At 43.5% G+C, this 21,666-nt stretch overlaps 1 protein-coding gene across 14 annotated transcripts in view; it reads right to left on the bottom strand.

Annotated features, from left to right (window-relative positions):
- Positions 1-21,666, bottom strand: part of LOC126416114 (microtubule-actin cross-linking factor 1) — a 1,003,027-nt gene that overhangs the window by 388,050 nt on the left and 593,311 nt on the right. For all 14 annotated transcript variants that reach the window (XM_050083628.1, XM_050083630.1, XM_050083635.1 and 11 more), the window contains exon 2: positions 18,032-18,093. In XM_050083628.1, the coding sequence (XP_049939585.1) occupies positions 18,032-18,093 (62 nt within the window). The remainder of the gene's footprint in view (positions 1-18,031; positions 18,094-21,666) is intronic.

The raw sequence follows: 21,666 nt of genomic DNA, 5'->3' as shown, positions 1-21,666 counted from the left end.
CGATGTAAAGGCGAAAAGTGTCGTTTTAGGTGTGATTTCATGCAATAAAATGTCCGGAAACAATGTCATTGATTACAAGAGCTTCGTATTTCAAGGTGCAATGTATAGGTTGGGAATATAAAACCATCCAGATGTTTCACTCGTGCCAGCCGAGGTGGCCGAGCGGTTTTAGGCGCTTCAGTCCGGAAGCGCGCGACTGCTACGGTCGCACGTTCGAATCCTGCCTCGGGCATGGATGTGTGTGATGTCCTTAGGTTAGTTAGGTTTAAGTAGTTCTAAGTTCTAGGGGACTGATGACCACAGATGTTAAGACCCATAGTGCTCAGAGCCATTTGAACCATTTTTTGTTTCACTCGACAATACCTATGCACCTTTCTGTTGACCCATAAAAATGAAAACTCTGAGATAATCAATACGGAGATGACGATGTCCCCAGTTGTCGAAATGTGTAGCGCATTTGATTTAAAAACACATTTTTTCGGAAAACATGATCCTATGCTAAAGTTCTACAAACAAGGAGATACATGTAATGGAAATCTGTCTATTGGTCCATATAGAATTATTTACGTTAAAAGCATTATGCCATTAGGCACCAACAAAAATAAGCAAGCAGCGAGAATGCATTGTGAAGCATAGACTAAGAACTAAACATACCCTGGTATAACTCTCGCAGTTACTTTTAACGTACGTAAAACAGGTTCGCATTACACGTATCTTAGTATACCAAATAATAATTTGCTTACTGGTTAACAGAACTCGATAATGAGATCATGTCTTCCCTAAATACGTTTTTAAATAGAATAAATCAGACATCTGGACAATTGCTGCTTCATAATTTGCATTTTGGTATCAGCTGTACTATGGGTTCACAGCAAGTAATTTGTTTGAGATGATCCTGGCAGGTTCAAGTAGAGAAACAACTTTAACTCCCTGTGCAAATCTTCGAAATTTACTTTTCTTGTTCAAATACGTTAGCAACGGTATTTTATTTGGAAAGATATCGACTGTTTTAAAAACTTCCTTTACATCGCCCCAATGTCCCTCGGGATTTTCTCCATGCACTTTTAAGAATTATTGCAGAAGTGCAGTGGTGCCCGTTTTCGGATGGAAATCGAAATATGTAGAGTGCCCAATGTATCCGGTAACTGCCTCTGGAAAGAGTTGCGGTGTCAGATCACGTTGGAGAACAAATCCCGTGTGAAAACGTGAAAGTCTGTCATCGCCTGCGAAATTCGTTTCTACTGGTAGTAACATCTGCTGGTGTTTACCATAACAAAGTAGTAATATTAACAATGTTGACATTTTCTCTGTTGCGTATCGGAGTTCAGCAACCTGTCTCTTCCCTGTTTGTTTAGTTGATACTCATATTTTAATTGGCGTTCTTGTCTTTTCTTTGCCATTTCTCCATTTCCTCATAGCTGAACGTTCCGCTGACAGTCACAATAAACGTACACAAACGTCGCTACGTCATTCCTCATTATCTTGAGCAAGGGCAAAATGAATTGCAAACAACAGTGCTGTAGTCTTGTCATTCTCCATAGGTAGCGGCACGCGGAAGTGGAATTATACAACGCTAATTCTTTTGGCTCTCTCCGAGCATTTTACTTAACATTGCACCACCTGCTACACATCTTCCAGTTGTAACGGAGCCTTGGTTTGTGTTCATCTTTGAATATCTAGCTTCCTCCTGAAGATATACAAGAGGAATCACTACCTCGCTATACGTGATGAACACTAGACCTGAAACCTTTGAAAGAGTTAAACCCAGAAGAATCTAATGCGGCATGTCTGCCAGTACAGAATGCGCTTTCAAGCCAATGTTGGACTTGCAGAAAGACTAACACTAGACCCAGTTCAAGATCCAATGAGTCAATGTTCATTCATGTTTGTCATATTTTCTAACGAGCGACATAGCGAAGCGCTTTATTTCATTCGGCAAGAGGCGGGCTTCAAACCCCTTATTATCTTCGTAATTCGTTTTATTAATTCAGACAAATGGCCGGCTGGCCCCATTTAAAAATGCCACGACTGATGCTTTCTCCATCGCCCCCCCCCCCCCTCGACCATCCATACAGAGTTCAACTTACAGTGGCTTTTCTATCGACGCGACGATAAACTAATTTTTTTCTGTACTATGTTTAGTATACAAATAGGTCTCTTGGTAACACCAGTCATTGGTATATTGTCTGTTATGAAAATAGGAAAACTGCCGAGTCATCGCTTTGTGCATGAGCTAAGGGAAACGTAAAGAACGAAGCATGTAATTAGGTTCGCCGAACTAAATCGAAATACTGCGAAATCTCTAGTTGTGTAGCGTCTACGTTTCGAATGGTGCTACCCGAAAAGAGCCACGCCATATCGAGGAAGCTACTGTGGACATTTTAACACTGATAGCAACAGTAAATGGAGATGTAAAAATCATCTTAGTCGAACAGAAAGCAACATCAGCGTTCCGAAAACAGTAATGCAGTCAGCTTCCTTTTCAGGAGACCGTGGGCTCGTTAACACGCCATTCTCCACGACATATGACAGTGCTTTGCAGGTATGTGCAGTGTGACTCATTCATACCTCAGTAACTGAAATAGCGTAATAACTCACTCCTGTACGCTAGAAACCGTTGCGAATTTCTCACTTCTGTACGTGGCGTGAGTGCAGTTGCTACCAGATGCTATTAAACAGTGGCATGTTGCAGTCAGTATTTTTTGCGCTTCGAACGAGAACACATTACCTCGCAAACGTAGCGCATAAGAAAATAATAGCTTCCACCTTTGTACCTCGTTAACGTATACATCTGTTTCCTTCATGCTCGATGTCAAGTTTCGAACTAGCGTGCCACTTACCACATGTCCAGCTTACGGATGTTAAAAACCAATTGTGGTTCTGTTTCCTCCATACAAACGCAGGCAGCACTCAGGAATGTTCAATAATGCCATTTGTCAGTTTGTTCAATAATGGCGTTTGTCATAACTGACAACCGAAGATTATAGAAAATACAAAACACTTTGGTGTGTAAAGTATCCCAATGAGTGGTAAAGAGTTATGGGTTTCAACATAGTGTTATGATAATGATACTGGCGACAGCGATAACGTGTTGTGTTACCGATATTGCTGACGATTGTGGTGGCTGCGATATGTGGTTGTGGTGGTGGTGGTGGTGGTGGTGGTGGTGATGGGAAGAAACACGATAACAATAACGACAACAACAATAATAATAATAATAATAATAATAAAATCCAAGCCTACCAAGCCACCACATAATGTATCTAGTACAAACACGTGCCTCAAAAATTACGTGTCCGGATGCGGCCGAAAACGTAAATTACATAATTGTAAACCAGTATCAAGGCCAATACGGCTCACATAGTTCATTATCTATACAGGACGGTACAGGATGACTTGGGCAGAACTTATGTTTTGTGTAATGAACAACAGCTTGCCGTAAAAACGACAAAATGTAAGTTAATTCCGATGAGCAGGAAAAGCAGTCCTGTAGTGTTCGAATACAGTATCAGTGGTGTATTGCCTGACACAGTCACGTCGATTAAATATCTAGGCGCACCATTGCAAAGCGTCATGAAATGGAACGATCGCGTGTGGTCACTTGCACCAAAGGCGAACGGTAGACTCCGGTTTATTGGAAGAAAGTGTAGTTCACCTGCAACGGATGCCATGTGCAGAACTCGTTGTGCGACCCATTCTACTGGAGTGTGCAGGGTTACCGCCAGATCGTATTAAAGGAAGACAGCGTAGCAGCTGGAAGGCGTGCTGCTGGGCTTGTTACAACACGAGTATTGGGGAGATGCTTCGTGAAGAAGTTCTTTTCACCGAACAACTGGCATTTGTGACAGACTGCAAAATGATTCTACCGCTAAAGTACACTTCCCTTAAGGGGCACGAAGACGAACTACGAGAAATCAGATCTCTTAGTATACAAACTGTCGGTTTTTGTTCGCTCCATTACGGAGTGGAACTGGAAAGTTATTGACTAGCAGTGGAACAAAGTAACCTCCGCCTTGCTTCGTACGATGTCTTGCTGAGTATAAAGATACCAGGTGTAAACGATAAATGTTATCACGTACCTTGTGATGTAGAGGAAGTAGATACGAACAATTTTATATAAGACAGATACGGTTTATCATACCGGGAAACCTCGAACTAGGCTACAAAAGTCACCTAAGCTACAGTGCATGTACGCCAGCCGAGGTTTTGAATATTTTCTCGCCCTCTTACGCCACTGACTCGGTCAACTATTTGAATCTTTTTGACATCGTTATCGTTTACTTTTGTAGACATTATGCAAAAGCTAATTAAGTTTACATTTGGATCTGAAGTTTATCCTTACAAGTACAGTAGTGTCGTAGCAAGAAGGCGAGAGAAAAAACTATGTAATTGTTAATTTCATGCTGTGCGCAGCCCCTCCCGCCGGAGGTTCGAGTCCTCCCTCCCTCGGGCATGTGTGTGTGTGGTGTTCTTAGCGTAAGTCAATTTAAGTTACTTTAAGGGGGGTAGGACGTGAAACTGGCCGACTTCGAGCAGGAGAGGCACCACAGGACATTTTAATTTACACTGTCTATACTTTTACAAAGAAATTCATAAAACTGTGTTGGCATGACCAGGAAGGATTCAGGATTCACACTCACAGCAGTAGTAGTTCAAAAACAAAACAAAACGAATTTTTTTTACATGTGAAATTTCATCATTTTTTCACTTGGTATTGGCAGCATTTGTTGCTGTAGGTACACTTTTCTTCGTAAGTAAGAGAGATTATTCGATGAATTTTGCACAGCATACAAACCATACTTACAGGTGTATGAAACTCTAGAATTTCCCAAATCTGTTAAAAACTGTGGTAAAAATTGAGATAATTAACTATAAAATTCGAGTTTTCTCTAAACACGAAGTTTAAAACGCAACATCCCATTCATTTAAAAAAAATGGTTCAAATGCCTCTGAGCACTATGGGACTTAACTTCTGAGGTCATCAGTCCCCTAGAACTTAGAACTACTTACACCTAACTAACCCAAGGACATCACACACATCCATGCCAGAGGCAGGATTCGAACCTGCGACCGTAGCAGTCGCGCGGTTCCAGACTGTAGCGCCTAGTACCGCTCGGCCACCATTCATTTTTCAATAGATTAAATAAATCCTAGAGTTTCATACACTGTAACTATGGTTTGTATGCTGTGGAAAATTCATCGAAGAATTTCTCTTACTTATGAAGAAAAGTGTACCTACAGCAACAAATGCAGTCAACACAAAGTCAAAAAAATGATGAAATTTCACATGTAAAAAAAAATTTGTTTTGTTTTGTTTTGTTTTTGAACTACTACTGCTATGAGTGTGAATCCTGAATCCGGGTTCCCGGGTTCGATTCCCGCCAGGGTCAGGAGTTTTCTCTGCCTCGTGATGACTGGGTGTTGTGTGATGTGCTTAGTTAGGTTTAAGTAGTTCTAAGTTCTAGGGGACTGATGACCATAGTTGTTAAGTCCCATAGTGCTCAGAGCCATTTGAACCATTTTGAATCCTGAATCCTTCCTGGTCATGCTAACAAAGTTTCATGAATTTCTTTGTAAAAGTATAGACAGTGTAAATTAAAATGTCCTGTGGTGCCTCTCCTGCTCCAAGTCGGCCCGTTTCACGTCCTACGCCCCTTAAGTAGTGTGTAAGTCTAGGGACCAACGACCTAAGCAGTTTGGTCCCTCATGAATTCACACACATTTGAACATTTTTTATGCTGTTAAAATTCACTCTATTTGTTGTAAAATGTACAGGGACGTCATTTTACAATTTGTAAGTGCAAGGACAAGGTGTGCTTAATGTTCACGGAGGATTTCAGCGAGAAAAAGAAATGAGCTAGAAACGGCTAAGACCGACTAAGCACGTGGCGCAAAAAGGTGATCTCGAACGACATGTCTGCTTTGGATCTTACAAGGGAACCTCCCCATCGCACCCCCCCCCCCCCCCCTCAGATTTAGTTATGAGTTGGCACAGTGGATAGGCCTTGAAAAACTAAACACAGATCAATCGAGAAAACAGTAAGAAGTTGTGTGGAACTATGCAAAAAATAAGCAAAATATACAAACTGATTAGTCCATGCAAAACATAGGCAAAATCAAGGATAGTGTAAAATCAGGAGCGCCGTGGTCCCGTGGTTAGCGTGAGCAGCTGCGGAACGAGAGGTCCTCGGTTCAAGTCTTCCCTCGAGTGAAAAGTTTACTTTCTTTATTTTCGCAAAGTTATGATCTGTCCGTTCGTTCATTGACGTCTCTGTTCACTGTAATAAGTTTAGTGTCTGTATTTTGCGACCGCACCGCAAAACCGTGCGGTTAGTAGACGAAAGGACGTGCCTCTCCAATGGGAACAGAAAACATTTGATCGCAAGGTCATAGGTCAACCGATTCCTCCACAGGAAAACACGTCTGATATATTCTGTACGACACTGGTGACGGCATGTGCGTCACATGACAGGAATATGTTGTCGACCCACCTAGCTTGCACACTTGGCGAATGGGTAAAAAGATTCTTCTACCTTGCCTGATTTAGGTTTTCTTGTGTATGTGATAATCACTCCCAAAAGTGATGAAAACATAAGAGTTTGTCAGATAATAATTGTCTGAAAATAAAAAATTAAACTTTTCACTCGAGGGAAGACTTGAACCAAGGACCTCTCGTTCCGCAGCTGCTCACGCTAATCACGGGACCACGGCGCTCCTGAGCTCACACTCTCCTGGATGTTGCCCATGTTTTGCATGGACTACTCAGTTTGTATATTTTGCTTATTTTTTTTTCATAGTTCCACACAACTTCTTCCTGTTTTCTCGATTGATCTGTGTTCAGTTTTTCAAGGCCTATCCACTGTGCCAACTCATAACTAAATCTGAGCGGGGTGCGATGGGGAGGTTCCCTTGTTAGGTAGCTTTCGTAGGCAAGTCTGAGGTTGTTTTCCAGCTTCATGGATCACGTGTGTCCTACATTAATTTGTTCGTCTAGACTTCCCTTATACCAGCAGGGTAAGCTGCGAACAGTTATCGTACGAGAACCCCTGTGAATGTGGAGGTACGGGTCGGTAGAGACGCGAGCTAGTGGGCGAGCAGTCTGAGGTCGGAGCGGCCAGGGGACTCTGAGTCGCCTGCCACGCAGAAGCGCGCGCGGCCGTTGGTGGAACGTGGGACGCTCAGGCTGCTTAGCGAGGCGTTCAAGTCTCCGGCCCACGCGCTCGCCTTCGGCCGCCACCTGTCAACACGCGGGAGCCTGAGAGGCGGGGCTGGAATGCGGCAACAGCAGGGGCGTTCGCCACGCCCACCTGCTGGTCGACACTTCGTACATTAAGACTGATGGCTCAACACCCGGCAAGGCTTGGCACTTGCGCACGGCCCTTGTACGGAATCGGTTGGCTCGGCAGTGGACGGCACACTACTGCCGTCTATTTATTCGTCTGCACAGTTTGCGGGACATTGCACTCCGTATCCAAGAGCCGCATATTCTACTACTGCCTTGATCCCGCATTTTGCGCAGGGTCGGCAGGGTTAAGTACGGATTTGGCAGGGTTAATTCTTAAGGGGTGAACGAATGCCCTTCCTGCCGTCACCCCATACCCCCCCCCCCCCCCTCCCGTGTCGCAAATGTCTGCGAGACGGGTAACTGAGGAGGGACGTGGGGACCAGCCCGGTATTCACCTAATAGGATGTGGAAAACCGCCTAAAAACCACATCCAGGCTCGCCAGTACACAGGCCGTCATTAATCCGCCGGGCGGAGTCCATCCTGGGCGAGAGCCGCATATTCTACGACCTCCTATAAAATATCGTTTTCAGGCCAATGCTAACGCAATGTGCCGAGCGACGTGGTGCTATGTTTAATACACTGGACTCTTTATTCGGGAGCACAGCAGTTCAAAATTCCCATCTGGCCATCCATATTTAGGTTTTGTGTAACAATCGTAACTCGCTTAAGACTAATTCCGGGATAGTTCCTTTGGAAGAACACGGCCGATTTCCTTCCCATTCTTCTTTAATGCTAGCTCGTGCGGCGACTCTAATGACTTCTACGTCGGTACGACGTTAAACTCTAACTTCCTTTTTTTTTTTGTATACGAGAAAGTTGGGCTTAACTTCACGCATATGGCGGGAGATTTTGTTTGAACTTAGAGGGACAGGTAAAAGAAGAAGGTATATGGATTGTCCAAAGGCTGCCGCCTCTTTCTGTGTAGCGAAAGAAAAAGTGTCCATTATACACTACATTTTTAATTCCATAAACAAGTGGGTGGGAAGGAGTGCTTAGTTTGGTGATAGAGCTCGTTTTCAAACAACAGTTCGCTAAACATTTACCTTTTTGGGTTTCTCGACAGGTAAGTTACATTATTTTACACATCTGATCTGGTAGAAAAGTTAACTTCTTAATCTGCCCCCCCCCCCCATTTTGGTGGGAAACGCTCACAAACAATGAATGAATTCAGTATCGTCTGCACATTCAGAAATCGACTTTGTAATGGACAGTGCTGTATACAAAGACAAACCGTGTAACGTATACTTGGTCACAGCACACCTTTTTTCTAAAAGACACTAAAATTTCGTCCTAATTATTTTTGCAGCTTGATGTTCGCTGTAGTGAGCTGCACTCTGTAAGAGTTTTCCCACGTCAAGATGCCTACAAGTGGTACATGTCTGCCTGCGTATTTAATAGCGCCGGCAAGCGGGTGGGGGTGATGTAATTGGTGGGTGGCGTCAGTATAAAACACGAAAGATATGATAGCAAGGGAGGGCCCGTTATCCAAGCCGAATTATACTGCACTTCACTCATTTATTTTCAACATGTGACAATAACGGTGATGCGGAATGCCGAAAGGGAAATTTTTTGTGTAAACAACAACTTTTCTGATAATTTGAAAAGTGTACTGTCGTCGTGTGAACACTAATGACTCCGCTGGCATTACAGAGTGTCAGAGTTTCAGTGGATTTCTAGATATTCTTCCAATTTGTAGGTCTGTTGGTTATGAAAATGACGTTTTATAATTCGATAAAAGTTTTACTACATCCGCAAATGTTATGCTTTTCACACATCAATATAAGACTCGCTTGCTCCCGACATGAAGTGCGTCCTTAGAAGTTACTGCCCGCCAATGGTTTCATAATCATGTGTAGACCAACTATATCTACATCTTACTGCAAGTAATTCTATCAATGCTCGAATCGCGCCGAACTGAGGACTGCGTAACGGTCACACTGCAGAATTAACCTTCACTTTCTGAAGGGGGACACAAACGTGCTGCATATGAAAATCCACTTTTAATATAGCTTCAGGATTTGTGGTTAGACGAGCTGAAATCCTTGGTTTGAAACGTAAACACCGGAAAATAGTTCCGCTGCACAAGCGTTCAGAAATTTTGTCGGCACGAATAATATACTAGAGCAAGTTTGTAACTATCTTCTGAAGGAACATCATGAGGAAAACCGACAAGCACAACTGACTGAATGAGTTGCAAGCCAGGAAATGTGCAACCTAAGCGAAGTTTCCTGGGGTACGATTTCAGTAAACAAACCCCTGCAGCCGCGAGGAAAGGTTCCAAACGGAAACCCCCCCACATATTACGATTCGGCATTAAGACGGCTGCCCTCGCCCTGGGAGTGAAGTCAGCACGTGCTAGCCCTGCTTGATGATTCAGGACAGCGACGGTGTAGTCTCATGACGCACACCGGACAGGACGTGATTCACAGTCCTTAACTCCGGCACTCCTGATGCGTTCCATCAATGATTGCTACTCCGCCAGCCGTCTGGGTCCAAGTGCCTGTAGCGTCGGGAACTTGTCAAGACGCGCCTCACCGTGAAAGAGGCACACACGCTGACTACGTCTTCACGTCACTCAAGTCATTAATAAACAGGACGACGATTTCGGCTAGTTGTTACGTAATAGTTGTTGCATGCGTTTTAAGTAGTTATCAGGTAAGCCACAAAAGAACCAAATCAGTGTTGTGATTCTTGAGTTTCTCCCGGCGTATTTGATAATCAAAATATCCACGGGTGTACTGCCGGTCTACAGTGACCAACGGGCACAATATTTCGGCGATCATACATGTCGCCATCATCAGGTGAACTGACGGACTGAGCTCCTGTGAACGTGCCGGCACGGAGATCCGTACGCTATGGCTGCTCAGGGGGAACTGGGCTCGGTCGTCAGTTCACCTGATGATGGCGACATGTATGATCGCCGAAATATTGTGCCCGTTGGTCACTGTAGACCGGCAGTACACCCGTGGATATTTTGATTATCAAATCAGTGTTGTTAATACGTATTAATTTGTGGTATTACACTGTTTACCGCTATCACGAGAACGTATGTGACACTATACTTGTCCTAGTATATTGCTCGTGCCGACAAAATTTCTGAACGCTTGTTGAGCAGAACTATTTTCCGGTGTTTACGCTTCAAACCAAGGATTTCAGCTCGTCTAACTACAAGTCCTGAAGCTATATTAAAACTGGAAACTGTGCAATTTTCATATACAGCACGATTATGTTCCCCCTTCAGAAAGTGAAGGTTAATTCTGCAGTGTGACCGTTACGCAGTCATGAGCTCAGCACGATTCGAGATACAGTAGATCTACACATCTCAAAGAGGCCAATAATATGCCTTTTTCCACTGGAAGTGGATGCAGAAAAAGGGAAATATGCAAACTTCTCAGTGGAGTCTTCCTAGAAGGGCCGCATTCACGCGCAGGCTATGAGGGCTGCATGCAGACGGGGCCTGCACCACAAACATTTATACATAGATGCGATAACTGTGTATCGACTCATTCGGCTGAATTTTTCAATGGTCGTCTGATACGAATTAGCTAAACATTCACCTCTCAAACTCGGCCAGGTCAAACGTCTGACGCTCCAGTTGGCCTTTTAAAAGAACGTTGGACGGAATGTTGATAGTTTTCTTTAGTTCGGTTGTTACATTGCTTTTTTTACCTAGCATTTGGCCAACAAACTGTTTGCTTCTAGTTACAACATGTTACCTTAAAAATTACGTGACTCTCAACTCTAAAAATATAATTTTCTTAGCGATGTTAATAAACGAAGTCGGCTACCTTAAATATATCAATGCTTCTCATTTTTAAATCTTATCAATTCATGAAATTAACTGTACAGCAAAATTTTGTATAAGAAACCTTAAATGCTGGATTATGCGCTGTTATTTCGAAAATAGTCCTAAAATGCTATTTAGTCGTTATAAAAAGTTTGCTGCGTCGGGCCCGCACTATACTTTCCGCTTAGTGATCTGTTTAACGTAACGTAAAGACAGACCTCCTTCCTCTGAGGGGTGAATACGTGGTAGCAGTAAAGGGTGGCACGATTCTGTCGTAATTTGAAGTCACGCAGGTAACACAAAGGCCCTGTACGCTGAAACACTAACCACAGGTGGTAACGTATCGATACGTGTGCCCGGTAATACAGAGGAAGGCTGTAGCTAACGTCTATTCGCCAGATTTCTGAAGAGTTACGTTATCTTCTTGTTACACAACAAACATCTGTGTGTATTACAGGACTTCAAACGTTTCATTAACAGCGCCATCTGTCTGTTACGTTTGTGAATAATTGTTCAAAACCGTGTCTAACGCGTCCTTAGCCTGAAATGTGAAGCGAAAGCGCTGGAGATTAGCACACTGCGGCAGTAGGGCAGCTACGGATTCATCTCTTTGACAGTTCGTCGTCACAATGATAAAAGCATTACCTTTCCTTTTTCCTACACACGCGCACCCGTTTGAAGCTACAATGTGAATATGGAGTTCCTGTTCGGACAGAGGGCCAATTTGATGTTTGCAGTGACCACAAAAAATACTTTCCCGATGGACAATTTGAAGTGCATCCGCTGCGAAAAGGCTTTTTCTTTAAAGATTATTAGCAAATGGGGAGACCTGTATTTTTATGCGCAACAGTAGCTATAGAAACATGAAATGGTTTTCTAATGGCGTTTACTGGTCATCGAATCTACTGTGGCTTCGTGGGAGCTCCATGCATCTTCCAAACTCCTGCGCCTATCTAAGAAATATTAACTACGTGGAACAATTTATGAAAACGAGGACGGTATTGTACTTGGACAGATCAGTGCTTGTACATTTCTTATCTTGTCGATGTCTGGACGATACACACAAGTCTATTTGCATATCAAACGTTCTCTCCACCGTTCTATCGTTTCATCTGCGTCAAGTAATGAGTACCGTTATATTTCTGAATGCTGTCAAATTTTGAGAGAGATCGTAAATGAAACACGAAAGATTTACTATAGCCCGAATTGCATCACTTCCACGCGACCTGCATCGCCGTTTAAATCTCCCTTATGTGGCAGACTAATTAAAAATGTGTCGGTTACACGAAATTGACAGTCCGGAGCAATTTGATCCAGCAGGCCATACCAGCTGTCTCGCTTTCACAGCACAATCTGCCATCCTCCTCAAACATGGAGCTGTCTTATTAGCAGGCGAAGGACGCTGACTACAGCACCATTGATTTACATCTACAAATCATGCAAACAGGGCACTCGTATGCACCGGAGGGGAAATGCGAGGGAGGGGAAGAGGTATTGCAGTGTCGCGAACAAGCAAAGGAGTTAGACGCGGCACGAGAGTACATGAGAATATATAAGCGGGTTTGTTTCACAAACACAGCCAAGTGAAACGTACAATCTGATCATAAACGTAGCTTCACTGTTAAGAAGCCATCCACAGATCTTTAGAGCAATCGCAGAAACCCACAATCTACTCTGTAGGAATCAACATGGATTCCGGAAACAGCGATCGTGTGAGACCCAACTCGCTTTATTTGTTCACGAGACCCAGAAAATATTAGATACAGGCTCCCAGGTAGATGCCATTTTCCTTGACTTCCGGAAGGCGTTCGATACAGTTCCGCGCTGTCGCCTGATAAACAAAGCAAGAGCCTACGGAATATCAGACCAGCTGTGTGGCTGGATTGAAGAGTTTTTAACAAACAGAACACAGCATGTTGTTCTCAATGGAGAGACGTCTACAGACGTTAAAGTAACCTCTGGCGTGCCACAGGGGAGTGTTATGGGACCGTTGCTTTTCACAATATATATATAAATGACCTAGTAGACAGTGTCGGAAGTTCCATGCGGCTTTTCGCGGATGATGTTGTAGTATACAGAGAAGTTGCAGCATTAGAAAATTGTAGCGAAATGCAGGAAGATCTGCAGCGGATAGGCACTTGGTGCAGAGAGTGGCAACTGACCCTTAACAAAGACAAATGTTATGTATTGCGAATACATAGAAAGAAGGATCCTTTATTGTATGATTATATGATAGAAAATGTAGTCCATCAACAAAGGAGGTGGCTTACAAAACACTCGTTCGACCTATAATTGAGTATTGTTCATCAGTGTGGGATCTGTAGCAGGTCGGGTTGACAGAGGAGATAGAGAAGATCCAAAGAATAACAGGGTTATTTGGTAAGCGTGATAGCGTTTCGGAGAAGTTTAGCAAACTCAAGTGGCAGACTCTGCAAGAGAGGCGATCTGCATCGCGGTGTAGCTTGCTGTCCAGGTTTCGAGAGGGTGCGTTTCTGGAAGAGGTGTCGAATATATTGCTTCCCCCTACTTATACTTCCCGAGGAGATCACGAATGTAAAATTAGAGAGATTCGAGCGCGCACGGAGGCTTTCCGGCAGTCGTTCTTCCCGCGAACCGTACGCGACTGGAACAGGAAAGGGAGGTAATGACAGTGACACGCAAAGTGCCCTCCGCCACACACCGTTGGGTGGCTTGCGGAGTATAAATGTAGATGTAGAAACAACTGCACATTACAAATAACACAGTCCATCGTTTGACTAATGCTGTGGATCTTTCTGTGTCACCATTGCCTCACACTAAAGTGTCTTCATTTTCAGTAGCCGCGTCTGTTTCACTTCTATTGGCTGTGTCAGTTGATTGACTGTCATCTTCACTTGCAGAATCAGTATTGCTTCCTCCACTATCATTATTCGAGTCTGTACCACTCCCCACATTTATGATCATCCCCAGCGCTTGGTACAGTAAACTTCATTTGAAATATACTGCTCTTCAATTTCATTCTCTTTTGTTATGCAAGCTATTTGTTCATCTGTAAGTTTTAATAATGTGATCGTTCTGAATGTCACATTAGGATCCTATTCTGGGCGGTATGGAGGAACTTTTTACACTATGACCATGTTCGGTTAAAACACAGTCTATTTTTGATAAGCGACGTGGCCTTTTTTCCATTTTGGACAATGAATACAACTGCAGTCTCAGCATGCTACGTGGAAAGGAATTCCCTTGTCTGTTAACCAGGACATCATTTCTTTTCTCGTGCAGTTTGATGTTGGAGCTCGAGTCAGTTGCTTATTGTGGTACGTGCCGTTATCTACAACGAGGGCAGTTTTAGGTAGTGGATTAGGTAGTCATCTCTTCCCGAGTCACTTGTCATAATTTGAGAAATCTATGTCCTGCGACAAGTGTGAACCTATGCCTCCTCCATATAGACAATTGGACTGCACCCACGTCTGTACTCTCGGATACCTTTTAAGTAAAAAGTTCGTAGTAAGTAAGTATTTCGCCGAACGGACGTGAACGGTAGACCAGCTGCTTCAGTGCTCCTTTCAACGTTGATTTTAGATTCAACAGAGCACGTAGCACGTCTTCTTTCTTATTAAACTTGTAGGCATTTGCAACCACTCCGCGTGTTTTGACTCTGAAGAACTTTACACTTTAACTTCCTTTGTACTCGTGACGACTTTAACTTTGAATGCGTTCTCCCAGGGTCTACGCTAGTGGACCTTTCCGCCCGACTCAAAAGCAACATCCGACGCTGGCGATCGACTGAACGGGGTCTAATGCGCCTTAGGGTGTCTGTTTGCACGAATTATAAGTGTACAGACATAAACCGCAGTGATTGCACGGCAGATGACACTTCCCACTGTACCATTTTTATAAGGACTTTTTTCAGTTTCATCCGCGGGACAACGATTACTTAAGTGCCTCTGTGAACGCTGTTAAAGCTGGTTCTTGAAACTCTGTATTTAGTCCTCCGTGGGATATTGTGCGTCTGTTTTCAAACTTATCTCATTCAAATATAAATAAATTCAGTTTTTTAGCATCTCGGTGACGCTATCGAATGGGTGAACATTCCTGCTGTCGTTCTTTGTATACGTTCAGCATCCCCTGTTAGTCTTATCTTGTACGTGTCGCACACATCTGAGAATTATTCTGGGATGGGACGCACGAGTTTTTTTTTTTTGTAAGCAATGTCCCCTGTACACTGATTGCATTTTCCTCGTCCTCCACCAACGAACCGAAGTCTGCTACCTGCTTTATCAGGAATAAGCCTATGTGGATCCGTTTCATTTCGTATCCCTCCACCTTGTTACATACAGTCTTATTTGCCGAAATTTCCTCCATGGTAGCCCGAGTTACTTGTCTCTGTTTTTCCACAATCTGCTGTTAATCGTTTATTACTACCCGTGTCTGCTTACCCCTTACCGGCTGCCCTCACCTTGCCCGGGCGCTACAAACGCAGCCAGTCGCCGGATGCTCACGCCTCATTACGGCGCGCAGTTCTGCGGATTAGCATGCCATTTGCACACAATCGCCGCCTTCATCCCCGCGCCGAATGCGCCCTCTTTCTCCGGCTGCGCCTGTTTACTCGCCGCTCTAACAATTAGCTCAGACCATTACGTCACGGCACAAGGTGCGTCACTGTGGCCCCAATATGCGCAGCCAAAATGTTGCCGCCGAACGCACTCTCATCGACAGGAAAACGCTACATATACGTTCAGTAAGAAACCACTCCTAACTGACCACCCCTTCCACGTCATGAAATTACGATCACTAAACAGTAGCGTACGTCACTCACGAGTACTAACTATTCGGAGTAATATATCAACACAAGGTTTTTCGCATGTAAAAATACACCAGGCGGTAAGTATCTAGCTGTGTGGATAGCATTCCACTCTTTCATCAACCGCCTAAGAAAACTACAACGCCGCCCTCCGTGGTCTCAAGGCACCGGCGTGGAATTAGATAGATTAGAAGGACACACCAGTGAAACGGTAGCTTTGTGGCTTAAGGAACAGAAACCTATTACTTAATACTAGTATTTGTATTATTAAGCAATTACTGTTTTATGAAACGATGTACTTTCCATACTGATTCGAGGCAATCCTACATGTGCGTACACAAAGGAGGTTGCTAATGACGCAGGTTGCAACGCTTGTCCTGAAATTAACAAGGTAGACAACAAGTGGCAGGAATCGAGAACTGTATTACACTAATCTAAGGTTCAAATGGCTCTGAGCACTACGGGACTCAACTGCTGAGGTCATTAGTCCCCTAGAACTTAGAACTAGTTAAACCTAACTAACCTAAGGACATCACAAACATCCATGCCCGAAGCAGGATTCGAACCTGCGACCGTAGCGGTCTTGCGGTTCCAGACTGCAGCGCCTTTAACCGCACGGCCACTTCGGCCGGCTACTAATCTAAGGGTTAATGAAAGAAGTAATATTATGATTAACAACTACAACAGTTGTAGCTAAAACTGCAGTTAACACTCCCGCGAAAATGTGTTAATTTTGAGCGAAATGTCAGCCGACACAGTGTAGTTTCACTTCCATTTCAATGTAAAGGAACACTGATATTGTCAGACTGGCAGGAGCTTAAGTTACAGCAAAATATTTGTCCTTTTAGGTACTACTGCTGACTTAAATCTCTGTCCACTAATGTCGAACAATGTATGTTAGATTTGGCGTCTTCACGTTACGTGAGCTCCCCATGTAAGCACCAAAAACACTGTTCGTGATGAGCGTCTTGATTCTCATGGACGTTAACATTTAACATCAAAAGAAATTCTGGACATTGTCGGGTCGTCATTCTAATGGTTCTCTCCCGTCGTAAGGGGGCGACCTTCGAAAATATACTTCTGCAATGACATCTAATAACCTCCTCTCAGAAAGACGGCAGGTACAGGCTATTGTAAATGAGTCTCACGTCTAAGACGTCTATATTCTGTTTATGTTCAGTTATCTACCCTGGAGCCAAGTCTCCTCTCTGATCATAACTGATCATCGTATTAAAGTGCTTTCGGAAAACAACTTTAATACAACGGGTCTAACCTAAGCGTCACAGCTCTATCAATCACTACTGTGCATAGACTTCGAGTTTCTACAAAATGTTCCCACCTGTTCCATTTCACGGGAAGATTCCTTTTTGCACTGGTTAGTTGATGTTGCTGGGCTAACAATCGGAGGGAAGAAGAGAAGCAGACGAGCATCTTTCTCTCCGACAAAATCCTATCTTTCAGCTGAAAAAGATGCACCACTATACCTACCAGTGTTGGTGTTACAGTACATCTTATTTTGGCGTCTGGGTCTGCTATTGGCTAATTTACGTTTGCTCCCTGCCTGAACTCTCTCCTGAAGAAAACTGTGCTTAATAGTTTACTTGTTGGTCCAAATGGACATCGGAAACACATTAATCGCATTAGCTAAACCTTCGTCTATCGACGTAACAACTGATCGAGAACATACCAGGAAATTGCCACTGACGATCGGAAAGTAGTGTTAAGACTGATCAAATGAGAAGAAGAAGATCCTTATAAATCCGGTTGTGACCAGGAACAAAGATTCATAAGAACATAACAGCAAAATATTTACCACTCCACTGGGTTACGTACTGCCAACGAGCTGAAATAAAAGAGAGATCTTTCAGAAATGTAAGAAAGTGTCAATTCTGCCACCATACGAAGCGACGGCTGCGTAACCTTCCATTTTGCATCAGATCACCGCTAGGTGCGCGCCATGACAAAATAGGGCCGTGTGACTAGTTTTAAAGCTCCTGAAGTTCACATCCACCGAGACAAGACGTTTTAGAACACACATACTGTCATAACAAAAGCAGGTTTGGCTGCATGATGAGTAATTTTGCTGCGCATAGACTGTTTCCGTTGAGCAGCAATTAAGATAAAAGGAAAGGGCTGGTAGGTTAACATTCAACACGGCGGTGCAGCTGGTGTTACCTTCTTGAGGTGCTTGTTGACCCACTTCGTGAACGTTTTCTTCTGGATTGCATCTCGTTCGTCTGAAACAATGGAAAGAAACTTGTTAGGCAAAATTCTCAATTCCCATGGCAACATATCAGTGAAATGTTTATCTTTAACAGGAACAGGCGTTAAAAATAAACTCTCTCACTACCATAGCACAGTCGTCTATTCGTTAGGTAAACATTCTCAAATACCTGCCAATACCATTGTGTTTTTAGCAATAAATAAATAAAAAAGACTGCTTATGAAGACACGACAAATGGTCTAATGTGTGTTATTAAAGTTTATCATTAGTTATTCAAAACATTTTTCATAGTCTTCTTCTATCATCACTATAAATACAACGATATAAACAACACAGCAAAAACGGTTACGCAGGCAAAGCAAAAATTCAGACATGATTTGAAAAAAATATTTGCGCATGGAGTCGCTAACGTGTGCAGTGTAATTAGATAAAGACGATCAATTGCCCTCACAGGATTCAAGATGAAGTGATACGAATCATGTTTGACGCTCGTGGCGACTGCACTCCTCGAACTCTAATCCAGTGACATACTGCAGACATAATGCAGAGACTAAGAAAGAAAGTGAAACTAACGACAGCGTCCTTCCAAAGAGATACTGGAACATTAGTAAGAAATTTCACAGGCGTGTCATTTGGGATGTTTAGACGAACTATACCTATTCGCGAAGAGTGTAGTTCAAATCCTGGTACAGTCATCTTGCTTTTGATGTTGCGTTGTCCCCGTAGAGCGCTCCTGGCGAATATCGGAACGATGCCTTCTACACGCCATAAACAACCTCTGCTTCCTTCCCTCCTTCCCCAAACCGAGAAAGGTGGCGCAGCTAGAACACTAGACTCGCACGGGGTGGGGGTTGACGGGGAGCAATGTTCAAATCCCAGTCGATCATCCAGATTTAGGTATTCCATCGTTTCCCTAAATCCATTAAAGCAAATGCCTCGACAGCTCCTTTAAAAAAGGGCCCGCCCTATTTATTTCCTCATCCGAGTTTGTAATTCGTCTCCAGTGACCGCACCGTCCACAAGACGCTATTGCCTAATCTTCCTTTCTTCCACTTCCAACTCTTAGTGCTCTGTGGGTAAGTACTTTAATAGCGAAGGCGAGTAGCGTCTTTCGTTCCACTTCTTGTTACAACAGAGCCACGGCGGAGGAAAGTACATATGGTCTGGCGGGCATAGGGATCGTCGTCTTACGTACGCCACCTAACTACTTGTATTCTGTTCAAAATTGTAACCTCGAAAACACAGCAATATATGAAACCATTTGCCTGTTGTCAGGAACGGCACCGATTATTACTCAGCTAGAAGACAACAGAATGAAAGAGATGCAAATGATGGGAATTCCAGCATGTGCAGTAAGAAAGCATTCCCTTTAACTGACTCAGAGACGTCATTTGTTTTAAATGAGTTTGTACTTAGATTCGCAGCAGTGTTGTACACGTGGTGGAACAAGAATTATTGCTACTTTCACTTACCAAGAAGTTTTGTAAGAGGAAGCTCCAAACTGATGAAGCTGGCGTTTTCGTCGAAACGCGCGTAGTGTAAAATTAAACAGTTCAACAGGTATATTTTCAGTCATATTACCAGTCGCAACCTTCACACACAAACCATAATAGACACATTTGTGATAAATTTAAGTACTGTGTCGAATCAGGGTTAAAAACTTATCTACAGAATTACAGCGTTGGTGGCAGGTCTCGCTTGCAGTCGGTGACTGAGCGGGGAGAAAGGACATGAAGACCATGAGTGAAAATTGATGTTGAGTGTAGTTCCACTCGGGCTTTGTTTATCGTTTCGGCAAAAGTCATCTGAAAGCCATTAAACAGCTGTAATGTAAACTGGAGGATATCGTGTCTGCGATATATTAACGGACGGTCTAACGTTCGGCTCGCTACTACACGCTTATTGGAGATGAAACAAAGCGGTCATCAACAAAGAAACTGACTCGAATGTTACTATGCTTTATTGTCACAGCGTGGGTTAACTGAAGCCTTCGATTCCGCCTGTCGGTTTCCACCTACATTAGCAAAATAGCTGATAAACGACTAATCTAAATCCGATATGTGTAACAAACGCGCCATAACACTAATTAATATTCATGAAATTATATTCGATGACTTCGCCAACTCCAACCACTCCGTCACTTCTCAACCTAACCTCGATCTACACTACAGATGAGTATGTCATCATAAGCTATACCCTACAGAGTATAGATGCATAACAAATATTGTCGGTGTTCTGTTCGCTTTCTTTTAGCGCATGTACCATATGCCGCACTGTTTGTCTCGAGTCCTAGTAGAGGCCCAAATATAGGCATGACCTAATATTCACAAGTAAGAACAGCATTATCAGCCGCGAAAGCAGCCGTACGTGACACAAACAACTTAGGACCAAAAAGTGATCGAAATCTGATACTTTGGATGTGCGATTTGCGTCTACCGATACGTATGGGGTCTGTGATTACGGAGGAAAATTTCGTAACAACATAGTTCAATAAATACCATGGCAACTGGTCAGAAACTTTAGTAGTTGGGCCTCTGAGGACCCACTTAAAGAAAATTATGGACACCAAGAAAGAGCCGTATGACAGGAACGAGATCAGGTTCAGAAAGTGAAAGTTCCGTGGTGACAGCAAGGCCGCTTGCAAAGGCAAGAGGACTTTGTACGGAAAGGTAAACTGCAATCCCGAAGCGCAGAGGCGTAACCTTGCTACTACTTGCCGAACGCTGTTTGCGGACACACGCCTCAGCGGTAGCTGTCTGCAAACAGGGGGCCGGTCGTCCGCAAACAAAACGGACCCTGCATTATCGGCAGCAAGCCACCGCGACAGGTGCGTGCGGGCAGCGCCAGCGACGTTACAGCCCGAACCGGCGATGACGATTCAATGTTTATACCTCACAGCGTGACACGCAGTTTCTCGTCCCAGTGCTTTTGGAGATGTTGCGACATATTTGCGCTGTTAAATGCCCATCTACGATAGCGCCAAAAAAAGCTGTTCAGTACGACGAGCTGTGTGCAGTAGTACGGACTATTGTGTTCGACAAAACATTTGTAAATCATTGTATCCTCCGAACTTGCCAACTCAAAGAACACATGACAAGAATCCGGATTTATTGTAACTAAGGTACCCTTCAAACACCAGACTAGGCTTCGTATTTTGCCAAAGCTCGCTTCTTGCTTTTAGTATGAAAGGAATGGGTTTTCAGGTTGTAACATGACGTTACAGACTTGAAAAGGGTGCGAAATTAAACTTCAATTTGTAGATATCACCATTATTATATTTCGTTAATGGCACCATAAAAGCTTTTCTAACAGAGACTACCGGGAGGGTGCAATGGTTTTTGCGAAGAAGATTGCGACTGGTTCCTGTAGAATGTAGTTTTGTCTTCGTACTGTTCATGTCGGTGGAAGGAAGGAAGGAAGGAAGGAAGGAAGGAAGGAAGGAAGAGAATGAAACCATATCCTATTCCCCTCGGATAGCGTCAAGGGGACTGTCGAGTTAACATATATATACATACATACATACATACATACATACATAGCAAGCCACGAAACGGTTCATGGCGGAGAGTACCTTGTACCACTACTA

Source organism: Schistocerca serialis, chromosome 8 (assembly GCF_023864345.2).
Source record: "Schistocerca serialis cubense isolate TAMUIC-IGC-003099 chromosome 8, iqSchSeri2.2, whole genome shotgun sequence".
Taxonomy (NCBI): Eukaryota; Metazoa; Arthropoda; class Insecta; order Orthoptera; family Acrididae; genus Schistocerca; species Schistocerca serialis.
This window is presented reverse-complemented; position numbering and strand designations above follow the sequence as displayed.